Here is a 20,951-nt window from a genome sequence, read left to right on the forward strand (position 1 = left end):
GTCACTATGCCTCTAGAACTGTCAACCTGTGTCTCCTGCCTAGAACACTTCCTCCTCTGACTATCCCACCCACTTCCTTTCATCTCAATAAACCCTACTCATCCTCTAGGTCTCACTGGGTGTCATGCTCTGTGTAGAAAGGTTGCCTCACTCTTCCCAATTCTTCACCCTTTAGTGTATTTAGTGTATAGTATTAGAAGACTCTACACATAGACATCACCAGATGGTCAATACCGAAATCAGATTGATTATATTCTTTTCAGCCAAAGATGGAAAAGCTCTATACAGTCAGCAAAAACAAGACCAGGAGCTGACTCTGGCTCAGATCATGAACTCCTTATTGCCAAATTCAGACTTAAATTTAAGAAAGCAGGGAAAACCACAAGACCATTTCGGTGTGACCTAAATCAAATCCCTTACGATTATACAGTGGAAATGAAAAATAGATTCAAGGGATTCAATCAGATAGACAGAGTGCCTGAAGAACTATGGATGGAGGTTCATGACACTGTACAGGAGGCAGAGATCAAGACCATCCCCAAGAAAAAGAAATGCAAAAAGGCAAAATGGTTGTCTGAGGAGGCCTTAGAAATAGCCGAGAAAAGAAGAGAAGCAAAAGGCAAAGGAGAAAAGGAAAGATATACCCATTTGAATGCAGAGTTCCAGAGAATAGCAAGGAGAGATAAGAAAGCCTTCCTCATTGATCAATACAAAAAAATAGAGGAAGACAATAGAATAGGAAAGACTAGAGATCTCTTCAAGAAAATTAGAGATACCAAGGGAACATTTCATGCAAAGATGGGTACAATAATGGACAGAAATGGTATGGACCTAATATAAGCAGAAGATATTAAGAAGAGGTGGCAAAAATACAAAGAAGAACTATACAAAAAAGATCTTCATGACCAAGAAAATCACGATAGTGTGATCACTCACCTAGAGCCAGACATCCTGGAATGTGAAGTCAAGTGGGCCTTAGGAAGCATCACTACGAGCAAAGCTAGTGGAGGTGATGGAATTCCAGGTGAGCTATTTCAAATCCTGAAAGATGATTCTATGAAAGCGCTGCATTCAATATGCCAGCAAATCTGGAAAACTCAGCAGTGGCCACAGGACTGGAAAAGGTCAGTTTTCATTTCAATCCCAAAGAAAGGCAATGCCAAAGAATGCTCAAACTGCCGCACAACTGCATTCATCTCACACACTAGCAAAGTAATTCTCGAAATTCTCCAAGCTTCAACAGTATGTGAACTATGAACTTCCAAATGTTCAAGCTGGATGCAGAAAATGCAGAGGAACCTGAGATCAAATTGCCAACATCTGCTCGATCATGGAAAAAGCAAGAGAGTTCCAGAAAAACATCTACTTCTGCTTTATTGACTATGCCAAAGCCTCTGACTGTGTGGATCACAACAAACTGTGGAAAATTCTTAAAGAAATAAGAATACCAAACCACTGACCTGCCTCCTGAGAAATCTGTATGCATGTCAGGAAGCAACAGTTAGAACTGGACATGGAACAACAGACTGGTTCCAAATAGGAAAAGGAGTACGTCAAGGCTGTATATTGTCACCCTGCTTATTTAACTTCTATGCAGACTTCAGTTCAGTTCAGTTCAGTTCAGTCGCTCAGTCATGTCCGACACTGCGACCCCATGAATCCCAGCACGCCAGGCCTCCCCTGTCCATCACCATCTCCCGGAGTTCACTCAGACTCACGTCCATCGAGTCAGTGATGCCATCCAGCCATCTCATCCTCTGCTGTCCCCTTCTCCTCCTGCCCCCAATCCCGCCCAGCATCAGAGTCTTTTCCAATGAGTCAGCTCTTCGCATGAGGTGGCCAAAGTACTGGAGCTTCAGCTTTAGCATCATTCCTTCCAAAGAAATCCCAGGGCTGATCTCCTTCAGAATGGACTGGTTGGATCTCCTTGCAGTCCAAAGAACTCTCAAGAGTCTTCTCCAACACCACAGTTCAAAAGCATCATGAGAAATGCTGGGCTGCACGAGGCACAAGCTGGAGTCAAGATTGCCAGGAGAAATATCAATAACCTCAGATATGCAGATGACACCACCCTTTATGGCAGAAGTGAAGAAGAACTAAAGAGCTTCTTGATGAAAGTGAAAGAGGAAAATGAAAAAGTTGGCTTAAAATTCAACATTCAGAAAACAACAATCATGGCATCTGGTCCCATCACTTCATGGGAAATAGATGGGGAAACAGTAGAAACAGTGTCAGACTTTATTTTGGGGGTCTCCAAAATCACTGCAGATGGTGACTGCAGCCATGAAATTAAAAGACACTTATTCCTTGGAAGAAAAGTTATGACCAACCTAGACAGCATGTTAAAAAGCAGAGACATTACCTTGCCAACAAAGGTCCATCTAGTCAAAGCTACAGTTTTTGCATTAGTCATGCATGGATGTGAGGGCTGGACTATAAAAAAAGCTGAGTGCTGAAGAATTGATGCTTTTGAACTATGGTGTTGGAGAAGAATCTTGAGAGTCCCTTGGACTTCAAGGAGATCCAACCAGTCAATCCGAAAAGAAATCAGTCCTGAATATTCATTGGAAGGACTGATGCTGAAGCTGAAACTCCAATACTTTGGCCACCTGATGCAAAGAACGGATTCATTGGAAAAGACCCTGATGCTGGAAAAGATTGAAGGTGGGAGGTGAAGGGGACGACAGAGGATGAGATGGTTGGATAGAATCACCAACTCAATAGACATGAATTTAAGTAAACTCTGGGAGGTGGTGATGGACAGGGAGGACTGGTGTGCTGCAGTCCATGGGGTCACAAAGAGCTGGACATGACTGAATGACTGAACTGAACTAATCTGAACTTAGTGTATTCATACCATTTGTCCTGTGACTTTACAGTTTCTCCCACTAATGGATGGTGGTGACAATTTAGTCTCTAAATTGTGTCCGGCTCTTGCAACTCCATGCACTGTACCCACCAGACTCCTCTATCCATGGGATTTCCCATGCAAGAAGGGTAAAATGGGTTGCCATTTCCTTCTCCAGGGGATCTTCCTGACCCAGGGATTGAACCCAGGTCTCCTGCATTGCAGGTGGATTCTTTACTGACTGAGCCACCATTTCAGTTTCTCCCACTGATAGATTATTTTCCCACTCCTCAATTCTAGGTTCAGCCACATGACTTTCTTCGACTGATAGATTGAGGCAGAAGTAACAATGTGCCAGTTATGATCATAATGCTCTAAGATGTCTCATATATTTCTACTTGCCTTCTTTGATTCTGCTATAGCATGAGAAGAACATATTTGGAGTATCCTGCTGATCCCAAGAGGAAGATGAAAGATGTATAGAACAGAGTCACCCAGAAAAAGCTCATCAACCAAGCCCAGACTAGATCAGCTGCTCCCCAGGTAACACACGGATAAATGCATGAGTCCAGAAAAGATCTGCTACTCATTTAGCCTGGGTGAGCCAACCTAACGGTACCTGAGAAATGACAAATGATTTCTGTCTTTAAGTCACTAAATTTAGGGCAGTTTGTTACACAGCAATGATATTTTTTCTAACATAGCCATTATCAAACTTTATTATAATCCTTGGATTAATTTCCTCTCTCTTGAGGACTGAATTCCAGTACGATTGAAGCTATGCCCATTTGCTCAACACATTATTTCAAGTATAGTACAGTCTACTGGTATGCAACAGATACCCTTTAAATAAGTGGTTGTAAAATCAATTCCTTATTATTGCAAAATGGTTTCTCTTCCATTCTTTAGTCTCTCTCTGTCCCAGACGAAAACTACCCACCTACACTTTTCAAAGCTCTTCCACAGTAGGCACAGCATTTTAACCTGACAACCATCCTGCAAAGTAAATTATGCTTATTTGATCTCATGCTAGACAGAATGATTGAATACAAGCCCCTATTTTGTTCATCTATTATTGTTTATCTCATTGTGATTTTATAGTCAGTACTAAACAGATGGATGAACATTAACAAATAAAGCATATTCTTACATTTGGCATCCCATACTATGTTCCTCCAAATTTCTTCCCCTGTATAAATTAGATTCAAAGTCAGTCTTTGAATACAAGCAAAATCTGTTAGGAATTAAGATCCTGTTCTTACATGAATGGTTATTGGAAACCTGAATATAGTGGTGAAAATTGCACTTAAATAGTCATCAAAGAACTCATCTCATGCACCTGTTTCCACATGGTGCTTTGGAAAAGGAAGAGATGCAGAGAATTTTATAATCTTTTGTTAATCCTTTGTGCCTTTATACCACATCCCAACTCTTCACTTGCATTGAAGGTTTATAATTGTAAAAGTTTGGCATTGTCAAGAGCTCAGCCACATGAACTATGAGAAAATGGAGATTTGATTGATTTAGCCCATTTTGTAACTTATTTTTTAATAATTGTGGTAACAGTGTGAGGGTTCTTGATATCATTGAACTGCATACATTCACTTAGCCCATCTTTGCTGCATATTATATGATCTCAAAATCCTTAACCTCTAGGACCAGTAGGACAAAAGAAACTGACTATGTTTGAAAGGAACACTACTGGTCTCCACCACTGAGAAATACACTTTCTTCTCATCTATAGTCTTTACTGTATGTTCTGCCTCCCATAGGAGAGGGACGTGGGGAAAAAGTACCCTTTGTGTTAGAACATGCCAATCTCTTATTACAACCACCAACACCAGGTGTGAGCTGAAGAAAATCACTAATGCAAGGGGCCTGGGTTTGATCCCTAGTCAGGGAACCAGGGAGCTTCCCAGGTGGGGCCAGCGGTAAAGAATTCCCCTCTCAATGCAGGAGATGCAGGTTCGATTCCTGGATCAGGAATCTGATCCCATGCAGTAGGAAATGGCAGCCCACTCCAGTATTCTTGCCTGGAAAATTCCATGGACAGAGGAGCCTGGCAGGCTACAGTCCATGGGGTCACAAAGAGTCTTGGACAAGACTGAGATTTCACACATACACACACACAAACACACACACAAACACACACACATACACACACACAGGAAACTAGATTCCATATGCTCCAACTAAAGATCCTGCATGCTTCCACTAAGACCCGGCACAGACAAATAAATATATATTTTTTAAAAAGAAAGAAAATTCCTCCTTGCCTAGGCCCTCATGAATCTTACATGGAAACTGGGAGTAAAAATAACATTATGTCACAGTGTGAGTGTGAGGATTAGACTATACTAGGCACATAAGGCTTCAGAGGTTGGCTTGACCTATTGAAGATTCTTCACAAACACTACTTTTATGATGCAATCTTTTATGCATGGTTGATTCCTGAAGTACAAACAACCCATCAACTTTCCCAACTCTAAGTGTGAGAAGGTAAAAAAAAAAAAAACTTGCACTTAAAGTGAGATCTGTTTCCCCTCCCTTCTTAGTCTTGTGCATTCCTGCTTTTTAAAGATACTTTGTAAATACTGCCTCACACAGAGCTGGTTTCCTCTTCAAGTCACCTGAACTCTCCTCCAGCACACCACTTGTTACCTGGCACTGGAATAGTCTGTTGATTGGTCTGCCTCCTCACTGGATTTTAACTAGCTTCAGGACAGGGTGCATTATTCCTCTAAATAAGCACTTCTGAGTACTAATCTGGCCCTCCCAATTGCTCAGGACAGTGCCCAGGACCCATAGGTGCTCAGTAAATCTTTAGGGAAGAGAGAATAAACAAAAAGGACACTTGGACAAAGAGAGTGGACATGATGACGGGTCTGGCATCAAAGCAAGCAGTCAGGTTGAAATGTCCAAGTGGGAGAGCCACAGTCTTGTGTCCAGAACCTAGAGAAGAGCACAGATCAACATAGGCTCTTGGCAAGCAGGTGACTGAGCATAGTGGTTAGGGCTGCAGGCTCTGGTGCCAGGAGCCTACCTGAACTTGGCTGGAGGCTCCATCCCTCACCAGCTGTGTGGCCACTGATGAGCTCATTTCCTCATTTGCCAAGCAAATACCCTGATGCCTTCCTAAGAGTGATGTGAGGCTTAAATGAAATAATAATTAGAACTGTTTGCCTAGCACATAGTTAAGTGCTTAACAAATGTTAACAGCTGCTATTGTTATTATTGTTGTTAGTAATGGCTGAAATTATAGGCTTTGTAGTCAGAATTGAATTGAAATCAGTGTTCTAGCTCCTATTAGTTTTTGTGACCTTGGGCAAATTAGTTAAATTTTGTAAACCTCAGTTTCCTCATCTATAATGAGGCAATAATACCAGTGTTGGGAAAATAACAAATAAAAATGTAGCATCATGATGCCCGGCCCCTATTAAGTTCTCCATAAAGGAAATGGCAACCCACTCCAGTGTTCTTGCCTGGAGAATCCCAGGGACGGCGGAGCCTGGTGGGCTGCCGTCTATGGGGTCACATAGAGTCGGACACGACTGAAGCGACTTAGCAGCAGCAAAGGATTATTACCATTAAGTCAGGAATCCCCACACAGAGTTCAAACAGGGGCAGGGACAAAGTGGAATCCAGATTGACTGGAGCAGTGTCCTGGGACCGGGTCAGGGAAATGGTGTCACAGGCTACTGAAAGAGGCTTGGTTACCTTCCACCCTGCTGAATGCATGTGTACACAGACCTAGGTGACTGTCACATCCCTAAGAGTCAAGACTTTGGGGACATGACAGCCTCCCCCACGCCTAAGGTTGGGCATCCTTTGTGCTCCCACAGCTCATTATGTTTCCTCAGTCTTGTCTTCAGCTTAGAAGTATTTATGCAGGTATCAACACCATGTCTCATCTCCCTTGGTGCCCCTAGAGCCTGGCATAGTAAAGGGATCCAGTAAATTCACTGAGTTAGCAGCACTGACAGGTCTCGATTCCAAAACTTGGGGTTATGGCCCTCAATGTATTTCTTCATGTCTATACTCACTTGCATTATTATTATTCTTTGCTTTAAAAATTTTGGAATTATCTTGGGCCAACTACAAAGTAAACTGGTTTTAAGTCCTCAACTTTAGATTGCATAAAATTTCTGAGGTCCACAAACCTAAGAGAAAAGCCAAACTGTCTTCTCTCTCCTTCCTATCTCCACTCCCTGCTCCCCCAACAAACGTGTCTACAGAATCTCACCAGGTAGTAAATCAACTGTTAAAAATGGCTATTTTGTGAAATAAAGTTTTGTGATCAATTTTCCCAAGGAAGTGGTCAGGGGGTAGCAGACACGGTGTTTCTTAGTCATATACGCACACATACACACACACCAAGAAAACTTAGTTGCTAATCTTAGTGGAGTTGATCTCTGTGTGTTTCAGAAACCCAATTTGCAGCCTGGGAAAGTGATATTTATTTGAAGGAGCTTATTGCCAAAAGCGAATCATAAATCTGCTGGCTGTTGAGACTTCAAGGCAGAAAGAACAGAGGCAATTATTAGTCTGAATGTTCCACTGACAATATGAAATCTTTGTCTTTCAAAGCATTTGTTTAAGTAAGAAAAAGTTTGCCCAGGCTGGAGAACGTTCTATTATGGGAAATGAAACTTCTGAAAGCTCCAAAGCTTATTTATATATTTGCTAGGCTTCTCTCTGCCAACTTTCTTCTCTCCCAGAGCGTCCGTTAATGCTAAGAAAAGCCTCTGAAAAGCACACATTATAAGCAGAGAAAAATCTTAATGAATGTAATATATTTGGCAAATCTGTTTTATCTACCAAAGAGATTTCCTTCCTCTCTTCATCACTCATCTCTTTTATTTTTTAATGTTTTTCTCCTTGATTCATCTTAGGTAGTTTATTTTCTATCCTTCCAAAAATAAAAATAGAAACCCAAACAGTCTCTTGACTTTCATTCTCCTGTTGTCATTTTCTATTTCTTCCTACTTACTCGATTTCCCTCCTTTCGGGGAACTCCAGAAGAAGGTATTCTGGCCTGGAAAATCCCAGGCACAGAGGACCCTGGTGGGCTATAGTCCACTGGGTCGCATAGAGTAGGACACGACTGGGCAGCTAAGCACAGCAGCACAGCACAGAAGGTTGGGGTGTGGAGGAGCAGGCAGTGCAGGGACCCTTAAGAGCTCTGTGCTAACTTCCTTTCTCTAGCTCGACCAGAGGACTATCCATTACAAAACCCAGCTCTCAACTATGCGCTGTGGACTGTGCACTTTACAAATGGTCTTTGGCCGATATGCATGCCATGCTCGCCTCCCCCTCCCACTCAGCATGGTCCTTCCCTCCACTGATACATGCTCAGGAATTGCTAAGCCATCATAATACAGATCTGAACAGCTCCACATAAGTTACCAGCTATAAAAGTGGGAGTTTTGGGGTTGTTTTTTTAATCAGACAAGGCATTCCAGATCCAAAAGATGCAGGGATAATTTCCTCCTAACACTAATGAGGGTAAATATGAGTTGAATGCATTTGTATATCTTCATACGTAATTCTCCTTTCTATCAAAGCTCTGCTATCTGACACCACACCTGTGACCTGAGATTCTGTTAACACTTCACTAGTCAGAGCATGGTGCCCCTGCCAGAGGTATCAGCGTCACCTGATACATAGCCCCGGTGGCTCAGTGGTAAAGAATCTGCCTGCACTACATGAGACATGGGTTTGATCCCTGTGTTGGGAAGATCCCCTGGAGAAGGGAAAGGCTACCCACTCCAGTATTCTGGTCTGGAGAATTCCATTGACTGTATAGTCCGTGGGCTCACAAAGAGTTGGACACGACTGAGCTACTTTCACTTGCACATAGCATCTCAAGCCCCATCCCCTGACCTGCCCAGTTGGAAAATTCATTTTAAAAAGATTTCCAAGTGGCTCTCCTGCACATCAAGGCTTGAGACGCTCTGTTAACAGAAAGTGCATTCAAAAGCACCTGGGGTTTTGCTTGGAGAATCAAGGGGCTGCACCTGCTAAGCCTGCTGCTTCTGCTGTGCCACACCCTCTGCGTGGGGGTCATACCTCTGGGCTACCTCCAGGCCCCGCACCCCTTCTCCATCTCTAACTGCCTTCACCTCTCCGTTCTCTACACTAGATGCTAGGGCCTTGGTCTCCATACCTGCAGGTGCTGCTGGTGCATGTGCCGGCCACGCTCCCCACTTCCTGCGTCTGCCATACCTTTGTGAACTGTTATCACAGAGACTGAAGACTTGACATTTACAGTTCCCTTCCCAGAGAGGAGCATGAGACATTTCACGAAAGCTGCACATAATCCTCCTCAGTCCCCTGTAGAATGGGAAAGGGGGTGCATTTCAAAATAATCCCATTTAATTTCTCCCACCTACATGATATTCTCTCCCCTTCTTGAGAGAAGGAAAGCAAATAACTAAATCACACTGCCCCTGGGGGAAGTGTGTGTGTGCATGTGTGTGTGAATGTGTATGCAATATTTTTGAGTTTCAAAAAGGCTTCTGGTCCCTTCATTGTCCACCTGAAACTATCATAACATTGTTAATCGGCTATACCCCAATACGAAATTTAAAAGTTAAAGCAGTAACAACATATGTTGTTATTCAGGTCTTTTAATATCAAGTTATGATTTCACCTGTAAAAAACAAAACCAACCAAACAACAACAACAGAAGAAAAAAAAACAACTTCAGACTATTCATAGGACTTCTGACTCTCTGATGATAGGCAGGAGTAAGGCTTCCCTTGTGGCTCAACTAGTAAAGAATCCCCCTGCAGTGTGGGAGACCTGGGTTTGATCCCTGGGTTGGGAAGATCCCCTGGAGAAGGGAATGGCTACCCACTCCAGTATTCTGGCCTGGAGAATTCTAGGGACTGTATAGTCCATGGGGTTACAAAGAGTGGGACATGACTGAGCGACTTTCACCTCACTACAGGAATAATCCACTCCCCACTCTGCAAACCCTGGCTGCTGACCAGAAGCTCATAACCCCAGAGGCACCCATACTCCCACGGCTGCAAGGGTTGGAGACTGTATGTGATGAATGGGTCCCTTGAATGTTGTCTAGCTTAACGCTGAAGACACAACCCCACACCACATCATTAACCTTTCAGCAGATCCTCTCCACATTGAGGCAGTATAAACACTTCTCCAAATACATACCCAGGCACTTTTTAGTTCCTTGTTTTTTGTGTGGGGGTCTCATACTCCCAAGCAGCCTCCAGCATTAAGTCATTCCCTTGGAATTATGAGTTCTACATGTCTTTCCTTTTAGGCAGACAAAACATGGGCAGGCGGCCTCTGGCTGACACAAATGCAGTGAACTTTTCTCAGACATACAGGGTCCCAGCCAGTTTGTTGTGGTTTTGTTCCTCTGAATAACCTGACAGAGTCATGAATACCCTGTCAAGCTCATCTGCTTGACACTCAACACCTCAGCCCTGTAAGGAAGGCAGGGTCTGGAAGCTTCTGAAGGGCTCACACCTCCTGTCAGGTCACCAATGGGCATAACACCTCCTCCCAGCTACATTTGCGAGACATGTCAGAGCGTGTGCTTCCTGACGGGTAGCCTTAGGCCTAGAACTTTTAAAATCCCTCCAAGAACAGAAAGGAAGAGTTGCAACCTCCTTCTACTTTAACATGGCCACAGACATTGTTTTATGTTGGACTCCTAGCAGTGTGAGTGTAAGAGAGGTAGAAACGGGCAGCTGAGGAAGAGGGCTGGACCTCTCACAGGGGTGCCCACCCTGCGTTCTTCATGGAGCATCTGTCCTCTGAGAGCCTCTGAGGGGCTCTGTAAGAACCCAGCAGACCCCTGCCCATGAACTCCTCACTGAACTTTACAACCTCTGCCAACTCTAGGACCCGTGCCTCTCTCAGGAAGTCCCCGCCTATCATCAGACTGAGATAGGAGTCTTCTCTCCTGGCCACAGAATGAAACCACCTCTCAGGAATGAAACTTTATCTAAGATTCCATTTAGATTAAACCCAGTTAATTCAGCTGCAACAGAGACCATGGGGATGTGTTTTGAAGAAGAAGGAAAGCCATTGCTTTAACTGAGTTCCAACAGAGACGTTTCACTTAGAGTGGGGCCTAGAATGTAACTTTTCTGTGAGTCTCAGGGATTTGTCAAAAATTCAATTTGGATATTTTGAGATCCTTAGGAGGATCTAGTTGGTAACAGGGAGTGGTGACTTCCTTGCCACAGATTAACTGACCCCCGTGCCTATTTCTAGAATAGTCTCAAAATGTCCTTTTCTCACAATGCATTTCATTGTTTTGAGAGGAGTTACTATTGTTGTTGTTGTTTTAATTTCTAGTGGAGTATAGTTGCTTTATAAGGTTGTGTTTTTTTCTACTGTACAATAAAGTAAATCAGCTCTACATATTCATATATCCCCTCTTTTTTGGATTTCCTTCCCATTTAGGTCACCGTGGAGCACTGAGTAGCATTCCCTGTGGTACACAGTAGATTCTCATTAGTTATCTATTTCATACATAGTATAAATAATATTAATATTTATTAATAGTGTATATATTACAATGCATTTTTATAACATCATTCTTTCAATCTCCTAAAAAAGCAACAAAACGTAAGAATGGCCCTCATTTTAGCCCTTAGTCCTAATTCTGCACATATTTAGAAGCTACCAGATTTACTGGCATATAATCCTTAGGTTATCACTGTTTCCATACTGTGCAACAAATATTTTGTGTCCCTACTGAGTGCTTGGGGTCACAGTGGAGGAGACCAAAGTATGAAACTCAATTAACTACACAGAGTTGCAACCCACAGAAAGTCAAGCTGGCCTTTTCTCACCTAGAAGTCAACCTTATCCTGGAATCTATCCAAAAAATGAGCTAAAAAATAACCAAGAAGCAATTTATATCTGTATTGAAATCTATTAAAATTCCTCCAAAGAGATCCCACTCAGAACACACAGCAAAACTGACTGAAACCATCTTTTTGTCACTTTATCTACATAATATATTATTTGGTATGTGCATTTCTGTGCATTGCACCTGGAAGCTCTCTTCTCCAAGATCTCTTCAAAGTCAGACTCCCACAAGATTTCTTCTCTGTTTGCCTTCCCTGTGTCCATAGGTAACACTTTTCCCTGGTCAGCAGTACTCCGATAATTCCAGTGGAAACCTGGCTGACCTCTCCCACAATCAGTCAGTGATTGGCCCAAGAGCCCACCTGGCAAGACACGAGGGCAGGGAGGCAGGAGGGGCTGCAGGCTGCTTCTCCTCAGCAAACCAAGGAGGGGAAATGCTGTGAACATTTAAATGATATTCTTGCCCTATTTGGAGGGAACTTTTTAACAAATATTAGTTGAATACTTCTTTTATGGGCTATACACTACTCAGTATTAACCTTACTGATAAAGCAGATATGGTCCCTGCTCTCAAGCAGCTTAGTCTACAGAGGGCAGCAATTCTCAATAATTAAGTAGGATGGGTCCTACAGCCACCAGCAGGGTATGTCTCTAATCCAGATGTCCCTGGGTGTAAATTAGAGCATCCCATATCCAGTGATTATGTCTGGAGCCCTCTTGGAGAAGTCACAAAATTCCCAAAGAGAAGAAGATGGGGAGGGTGAGATATATTTTCCTGTCTCAGCTGAAATCTCCCTCTTTTCCTGCCTCTGCTGAATTCTTGTTCTCTGTTCTGTGCCTGGAGGTCAATCCTTTTTCTCTCTGATTCCCTACTCAAGCAACAAGGGAACAAAGCCTGCGATGTGTAGCAAACTTTCGCTGAAGTTTTCTAGGTCATTGCAAAAGAGTTACATTCCTGCGTGACACAGCAAATAACTTAAAACAGCACGTTAGTCACCTCATCTTAAAAGTCCCTTCAGAGACTTTGCTGGTGGTACAGTAGTTAAGACTTTGCCTTCCAATGCAAGGGACAGGGGTTTGGTCCCTGGTCATGGAACTAGGATCCCACTAAGATCACGGAACTAAGCCTCGTGGCCCAAAAAGCAGCCAAAACATAAAACAGAAGAAATATTGCAGCAAATTCAATAGACATTTTAAGAAATGGTCCACATCCATGACAGGGGATTTCACAATGGTCTCCCTACTCCAATTAGCACCTTGTCATTGACCATCTTGTTGCTGCTGTGTGTGAGCACACACCCATAGACACAGACACACACGTGCGTGCATGCAAAAATTGTCCAAGGAATTCCAAATTCCTTTCACCTTGTTATGCACAGAAATACAGTTCTCTCCAACCCTTATATCCAAATTCAACTCTAGAACCAACCTTGGATTGCTAAAAATTTCAGCTACTCAGAGGAGAAAAAGAGCTGGTTGTATGTTAAAAGCAAAAAGAACGACATATTTATAGTCTTTTCCCTAATAGGATTGAGCCTCCTTTATTAAGTGACAAAAAGAATTATGCCAATGCTGAGAGATATAAAATTTGTCCCTTTCTGTGTAATAAGATTAGACCAATACTCACTAAGACCCACTAGACTATAAGTTCCAAAAGAGCAAGGATAGTGTCTGTCTTACTCTCTGCTGTATCTAGTATCTAGTTATCTCAACAAATATTTTTAATAACTTACTAATATCCTGTTCAGTACTGACATTCTGTAATTATTTAATATTTGCAATTCTTTCACCTATTTTTGGAGCTCCCTCGATGGCTCAGCAGATAAAGAATCCACCTGCAAAGCAGGAGACATAAGAGACTCATGTTCGATCCCAGGTTGGGAAGACCCCCCTGGGGGAGGAAAATGGCAACCCACTCCAGCATTCTTGCCTGAAGAATTTCATGGAGAGAGGAGCCTAGTGGGCTCCTCTCCAGTCCAAAAGGTCACAGAGTCAGACATGACTGAGTGAAAGCAGAAACAACCTAATTTTTTTTTACCATACTTCTCTCACATTTGGAGGACATGTAGAAGAAATATTTTAGTCAAAAGAGTTAAAGCATTAAATGTATATACTTATTACTGTATCAGAATTACTTCAGCTATGAATAACTGAAGAACCAACTCAAAATAACTTAAGTGACAAAGAAATGTATTATTTCACAGAATATGAAGTTCAAATATGAGGTTGTGTTATGCTCCGAGCCCGTATCTCCGAACCGACCGAGAGAGCAAGGCCACCACAGTATTGCAAACGCAAGAAGGGAGTTTGTTTATTCCTAGCGCGCTAGGGCCCAAGTCTCATCCCACACAAGGGAATCTGACAAGAGCCCCGAACAAAGAAGTATGGCGGCTTATATACAGGCAGTTTTTTGTCTCAGTTACAGGAGTAGCTGGCGTTACATGATTGGCCAGGCAGGATGAGCGCATATCCTGTCTCTTTCTGGTAAACATGACTCAGGTCCTAGAGACCGTCGTTTGGTCCCTAACATTCCCCCCTGTCCTTAGATCATATAGAGAAATCTTCCTCTCGGTCCTGAGACATAGTTTGATATTGTTGTCGAAGCACAAACAGCTGTACGGTATTTATGCGTTCTTTTACAAAGGCTACAAGTCTATTGATAATGCATGGGCCAAAGGTAAGCATTAGTAAAAGTACTAGCAGGGGTCCTAGCAAGGTGGAGATTAAGGTAGTCAGCCAAGGGGATTGTTGAAACCAAGATTCAAACCATCCCTGTTGAGCCTCACGTTCTCGCTTACATTGGGCTAGTCCTTCTCTCACTTTGGCCATAGATTCTCTAACTATTCCTGTATGATCCGCATAGAAACAGCACTCTTCTCCTAGGGCAGCACAGAGTCCCCCTTGTTTCAGAAAGAGCAGATCTAATCCCCTCCTGTTTTGCAGAACTACTTCAGATAGAGAAGTTAGAGACGATTCTAAATGACTAATAGATTGCTCTATACGGGTAATGTCTTCATCTATGGCCGCTCTCAGGGAGTTAAATCCTTGGCCTTGCAGGGACAGAGCTGTTATTCCTGTCCCAGCCCTGGCTATTCCAAGACTGAACATAGTTGCTATGGTTATGACGGTAAGAGGTTCCCTCTTAACTTTATAAGTTCTTTTTGGAGGATTTAGAGTTAATTTCTGGGCCCAATAATTATATATTGCTTTCTCTGGTCGGTACAGAATCTTTGGCATGACAGCCACCATAACACAGAGTTCTTTTCTGGGGTCAAAGATTGAGCTATGCAGGCATGGAGTTAGCCCCGTGTGTGAACAGACCCACCATCCCCCCATTTGAGGTATTAACCATTTAGCTACAGGCAAATCATCAGGCTCAACGACATGCACACAAAGTGGAGACTTTACTGGTAACACCGTGCCCATGCATAAGCCCTTTCCCCACACCTCTTTCATCGTCAGACCCACCTTTCGGTCCCCCCAATGACATTGAGGAGGATCGGTGCTGTTGGCCAAATCATAAGAGGCATTGAGGCCTACTGCTTTGTAATAAGGGGGAATTAAGTTGTAACATAACCAACAAGATTTAGTTGCCTCAGGATGGGTCTGATTCAGGGTGGCATAAGCTGCCCTAATCAGCTTCCATAGGGGATCTATTTCAGCGAGCGCTTCTGCTTCGGGACTCACTGCCAAAGATGTTGGCATGGAAGTCGTTAGGCGGGGGGTTACAGCCAGCTCTTCTACTTTGTTGGGCCCGATACTGTGTACAAGAATTGGCTCTAAGACCTGGCTCACTACTATAATCCCTTTCCCATCAACCCCCAACCCTCTTGATTCCCTCGTCTGTAGTCCCCAAGATAGGCCAGAGATCCAGGTCCCCTCTTTTTTGCTTTTTTTTGGATTGAACCTTATTCTGACTTGTGCATAATTGCAACTTTCACAGCTAAAAGTTGGATCTCCGAGGACCCTAGGGAGGGGCTTGGCGAATGAAAAATTAAGTAAATCTCGATTTCCTACTTCCCGGCGCCGAGGTCCATCATTAGAAGTAACACAATCTCAAGTTTTACAATAACAGTCTTGTGCCCCGCAACAGGTCTTCCAGTCATGCCTGGGTGCGCCTGGGCATGCCCAGAACCCTTGTTCTCCGAGGTAACCCCTAGCCCAAGGCACATTTACCATCGGCTTGAGGTCAAAGTACAAGTCTGGCCACCATGTGTTTGGTGGATGTATTGCAGTGGTGGAGTTTAGCACCTCTCGTGTTAGTCCATTTTGCAGCTTCCAGGTGATTTTGACGGGTTGATGTGGGTTCACGCTGGCAACTCCAGAGCAGAGTAACTGGGTCATCCACAAGAGGGCCCAGCCGAGTTGTCCTGGTCCTGTTGGCGCCTTCGAAGCTTTAGCCTCAAGGGGTTGGACGGGTGCAGAGATGCTTCCCATTCTTTCTTAGCGTCTTCTTGCTCTGCTGAAGCAGCTGGGCGTACGCGGTTGCAATGCACCCAAGGCCCGATACCGTCAACCTTTAGGGCAGTTGGGGTGGTAAGAAGAACAACATAAGGACCCTTCCATTTGGGTTCTAGTGCCTTGGTTTGGTGCCTTTTGACCCACACCCAGTCTCCTGGGCCAATGTCATGTGAGGGAATAGTTCCCTTATTTTGACCCACATGTATTTCCCAGAGCAGTTTCCAGACACGAGAGTGCACCTTGCTTAAGGCCATCAAGGACTCTTGGAGTTGCCCCAACGTGGGAGGCGGTAGTTTCTTCCCTTCAAATATTGGACATAGAGGGGGAGGTCTCCCATACAGAATCTCAAATGGGGTCAGATTAAGTTGATAAGGAGTATTACGCACACGGAAGAGGGCGAAGGGAAGGAGGGTCACCCAGTCCCCGCCAGTCTCTATAGCCAATTTAGTTAAAGTTTCTTTTAGAGTCCGATTCATTCTTTTTACTTGCCCTGAGCTCTGTGGACTGTATTCACAATGTAACTTCCATTTAGTCCCCAGGGCTAGGGCAAGGCTCTGAACTATTTGACTCACAAAGGCAGGTCCATTATCAGAGCCGATGGTCACTGGCAGGCCAAACCTGGGAACTATTTCTTCTAAAATCTTTTTTGCCACTATCATCGCGGTTTCTCCCTTTGTAGGAAAAGCTTCCACCCACCCTAAGAAGGTATCCACCAACACTAACAAGTACCGGTAACCATACTTGCCTGGCCTTACCTCGGTGAAATCTATTTCCCAGTGTTGCCCTGGTCCTTCTCCCCGATACCTCAGTCCTGCATGTTGTCCTTTTCCTGGCCTCATCTGTTGACACGCCTTACAAGCATGCACTATGTTCTTTACAGTTGTCTGGTGCCGGGGAAATCGCAGGCGCGCAGTTTGAAAGAGCATCAGAGTCTTCTTTTCTCCCAGATGAGTAGACAAGTGCAAACGCTCACATAGTTGCCGTCCCAACTGAGCAGGGAGTATCAAGTAGCTGTCTGAGTCTCGGTACCATCCATCTTTATCTTTTTGAAGGTTGGTGTGTTTTTGGATCCAAGCAAAGTCTGTGGATGAATACTCAGGGGTTGGGGGCAGAGTTCCCATACCTGGAGGTGGAAGTCCGATCGCCAACATAGGGGTGATGAAATCTTTATCAGCTACTTTTCGAGCTGCCAGGTCTGCGGCACGATTCCCTCGTGCCGTGGGGCTGTCACTCTTCTGATGTCCAGGTACGTGTACTATTGACACAGCCCAAGGCATCTGTACAGCCTCTGAAAGTCTACTGATTTTAGGCAAGTTTTTAATTTCTTTTCCTTCAGCTGTCAAAAACCCCCGTTCCCGATATATCGGGCCCTGGATGTGTACCGTGCCAAAAGCATAGCGACTGTCAGTGAAAATAGTTATTTTTTTCCTTTGGCTCTCTCTAACGCTTGAATCAGGGCAATTAACTCTGCCTTTTGTGCTGAGGTATCCGGGGGAAGGGCCTCTGCCCATATCATCCGTCCAGAGTCATCTACTACTGCGGCTCCCGCCCGTCTCTGTCCATCTTTTACATAACTGCTGCTGTCTGTGAACCATCTTAGCTCACTGTTATCCAGTGGAGTATCGGTTAAGTCCTTTCGCATTGCTGTTACCCCGGCCAGTATCTCATCACAATCATGGAGGGGGCTATTTTCCCCCGGATTGGGCAAAAGAGTGGCCGGATTTAGAGTGCAGGGCATTTGGAAATGAATCCGTGGGGTGTCAAGTAGCAAGGCCTGGTAGTGCATCAAGCGGGCATTAGAAATCCATTTTCCTGGGGGTTGCTTTAAAACTCTCTCTATGGCATGAGGAGTGTAGACCAAGAGTCTCTCTCCGTAAGTCAGTTTATCAGCATCGTGGACTAAGAGCGCGGTGGCCGCGATGATACGGAGGCAAGGTGGCCATCCGGCTGCCACTGGGTCCAGTCTCTTGGAAAGGTAAGCTACAGGTCGCTTCCATGGTCCCCATCTCTGTGTTAGTACCCCTTTTCCTATCCCCCGCTTTTCATCTACAAATAATTGGAAAGGCTTAGATGGATCAGGGAGGGCAAGGGCAGGAGCTTCTAGCAAGGCTCGCCTGAGCTCTTGGAAGGCCTCTTTCATTGGCTTAGTCCATTTCCAGTCCTTGTTTTCTTTGGTCCCCTCATATAGGGGCCTGGCCTTTTCTGCAAACCCCAAGATCCATAACCGGCAATATCCCACCGTTCCCAGAAATTTTCTCACTTGTCTAGGGTTAGCCGGCTCAGGGATCTGGAGGATGGTTTCTTTCATAGCCTGTGTTAGCCATCTCTGGCCCTGTTTTATCTTATAACCGAGGTATGTAACCTCTTGCTTGGCAATCTGGGCCTTTTTGGCACTAGCCCGGTAACCTAAAGTCCCCAAGGTTTGGAGAAGGTCACCTGTTGCCTCTTGGCACTCTTTTTCTGTAGCCGCCGCCAGCATAAGGTCATCAACATATTGTAATAAAACAATGGTAGGGTGTTCAACCCGATACTCAGGGAGGTCTTTGTCCAGGGCCTCATTAAATAACGTGGGCGAGTTTTTGAAACCCTGTGGTAAGCGAGTCCATGTCAGCTGCACAGGGGTCTGACCACCGTCTTCCTGCCATTCGAAGGCAAAGATCTCTTGGCTTGCGGGGGCAAGAGGCAAACTAAAACAGGCATCTTTTAAATCTACAACAGTGTACCAAATGTAGTTTGGAGGCACGTTGCTTAGCAATGTATAAGGGTTAGGAACCATAGGATGAATATCATTCACCCGTTTGTTGACTTCTCGTAGATTTTGAACCCGTCTAAAATCAGTTCCCCCAGGCTTTTTCACAGGCAGCAGGGGAGTGTTCCATGGGGACCGGCACCTTTTCAGGACCCCAGCGTCTATAAGGTGTTGTATATGAGGAGTAATTCCTTGTCAAGCCTCCTGACTCATGGGATACTGTCGTACCCTCACCGGGGAAGCACTGGCTTTCAGTTCCACAATGATAGGGGGCCTCTGTTTGGCTAGTCCCATTCCTGCAGTTTCAGCCCAGGCCTGAGGGTATCTTTGAACCCATGGTTGTACTTCGGGGCTTATTGTCGCTGGGGCCTCTGGCAAGTAGAGTCTGTATTCATCTTTTAATGCCAGAGACAAGACCTGAAGAGGATGCCCAGTCCCATCTAAAACCGACACTTGTCCGTGGTAGAAATGAATTTGGGCATTTACTTTAGACAGTAAATCCCTTCCCAACAAGGGCGCTGGACACTCAGGTATCACCAGAAAAGAATGGGTCACCTGGTGGGCCCCCAAGTTCACATGCCGTTTTGTAGTCCATCCATATCATTTAGTCCTGGTTGCTCCCTGCACCCAGCTACTTTTCTTAGACATTGGTCCATCTTTTTGGTTTAAGACTGAGTATTGGGCTCCCATGTCCACCATGAAGCCAACCGGTTTCCCCTCCACATTTATAGTTACCCAGGACTCGGGAAGGGGCTTCGAGCCCTGAACCCCCTAGTCGCTATCCTCACCCGCGTAGAGGATATGACTGTCTGGAAAGGGAGTCTCGTTTTTGGGGTTCCTGGGCTCCTCTTTTAGATTTTTCTTGGGGCATTTATCTTTCCAATGTCCAAACTCTTTACAAAACGCACATTGGTTTTTCTCAAGCTTATGCCTTGTCGTTTTTTCTTCAGTTTTTGAGTCCAATTTTTTTCCTTTCTGGAACCTGTTTTTGTTTTCAACCCCAGCAAAAAATATCTGGGCCAGCTCTTTTTGATTTTTACAGTTTTCTTCAGCTCTAAATTCTCTTTCTTCTCTTCTAATGCGGTCCTCTCTCTCTTCTGGGGTCTCTCTATGATTAAAAACTCTCTCAGCTGCCCTCACTAGATCTTGCAAGGATTGTTCATTTAACCTCTCTATCTTTTGTAATTTTTTTCTAATATCGGAGGCTGCTTGATTTACAAATGCTAACATAACTGCCGCTCGTGACTCATCTGCCTGTGGGTCCATAGGGGTATACTGTCTAAAAGCTTCCATTATCCTTTCAAGGAAGGCTGCTGGGCTCTCATTTGGTTCCTGCCTCACTGAATTTATTTTGGCCAAATTAGTCGGCTTTCTGGCGGCCGCTCTAAGGCCGGCCATAAGAGTCTGACGGTATACCCGGAGACGCTCCCTACCTTCAACGCGTTCGAAGTCCCAGTTGGGTCACACCAAGGGGAACCCCTCCTCAATGAGGTTAGGCTGTATTGTGGGCCTCCCATCCACCCCTGGCACATTCTTTCGAGCTTCTGACAGGATCCGCTCACACTCTTCTGTAGTGAAAAGCACCTGTAACAGTTGCTGACAATCATCCCAAGTGGGATTATGAGTAAAAAGGATAGACTCTAACAGATCAATAAGACCCTGCGGTTTTTCAGAGAAGGAGGGAGTCTGGGTTTTCCAACTGTACAAATCACTAATGGAAAAGGGCCAATACTGATATGTCCACTCTCCACCCTCTCTGGCTGGTCCCGCCCGGACCGGAAATGCGTGAACAGTGGAGGAGGGGACTTCCGGGTCTTCTTCCGCTACATTGGTCATTTCTCTTGTTTTTCCCCGAGTTCCCTGGGCAGGGCCCCCTTCTCTGGGATGAGCTGAAGGCTCGGTTCTCCTCCTGACTTCTCCCGATGAAACCTGTGAAAGCAAGGGCGGATGTGGATCCGCATACGGGGGTGGGAACAATTCGGTCTCCAGATCTATCAGATTAGGATACAGAGAAGATTCCTGGAATACCGGCTTTGG

The 20,951-nt window shown here is 44.6% G+C and overlaps 1 protein-coding gene across 1 annotated transcript; it reads right to left on the reverse strand.

Moving 5' to 3' along the window:
- LOC108636107 lies at positions 16,489-20,750 on the reverse strand (the record flags this gene model as incomplete). The annotated part of the gene is given in 2 exon segments (XM_018049046.1): positions 16,489-17,588; positions 17,591-20,750. Coding segments are annotated over 2 exon segments (4,260 nt in total), but the record flags the coding sequence as incomplete, so codon positions are not given.

The sequence above is a fragment of the Capra hircus genome, chromosome 5 (genome assembly GCF_001704415.2).
Source record: "Capra hircus breed San Clemente chromosome 5, ASM170441v1, whole genome shotgun sequence".
Classification (NCBI taxonomy): Eukaryota; Metazoa; Chordata; class Mammalia; order Artiodactyla; family Bovidae; genus Capra; species Capra hircus.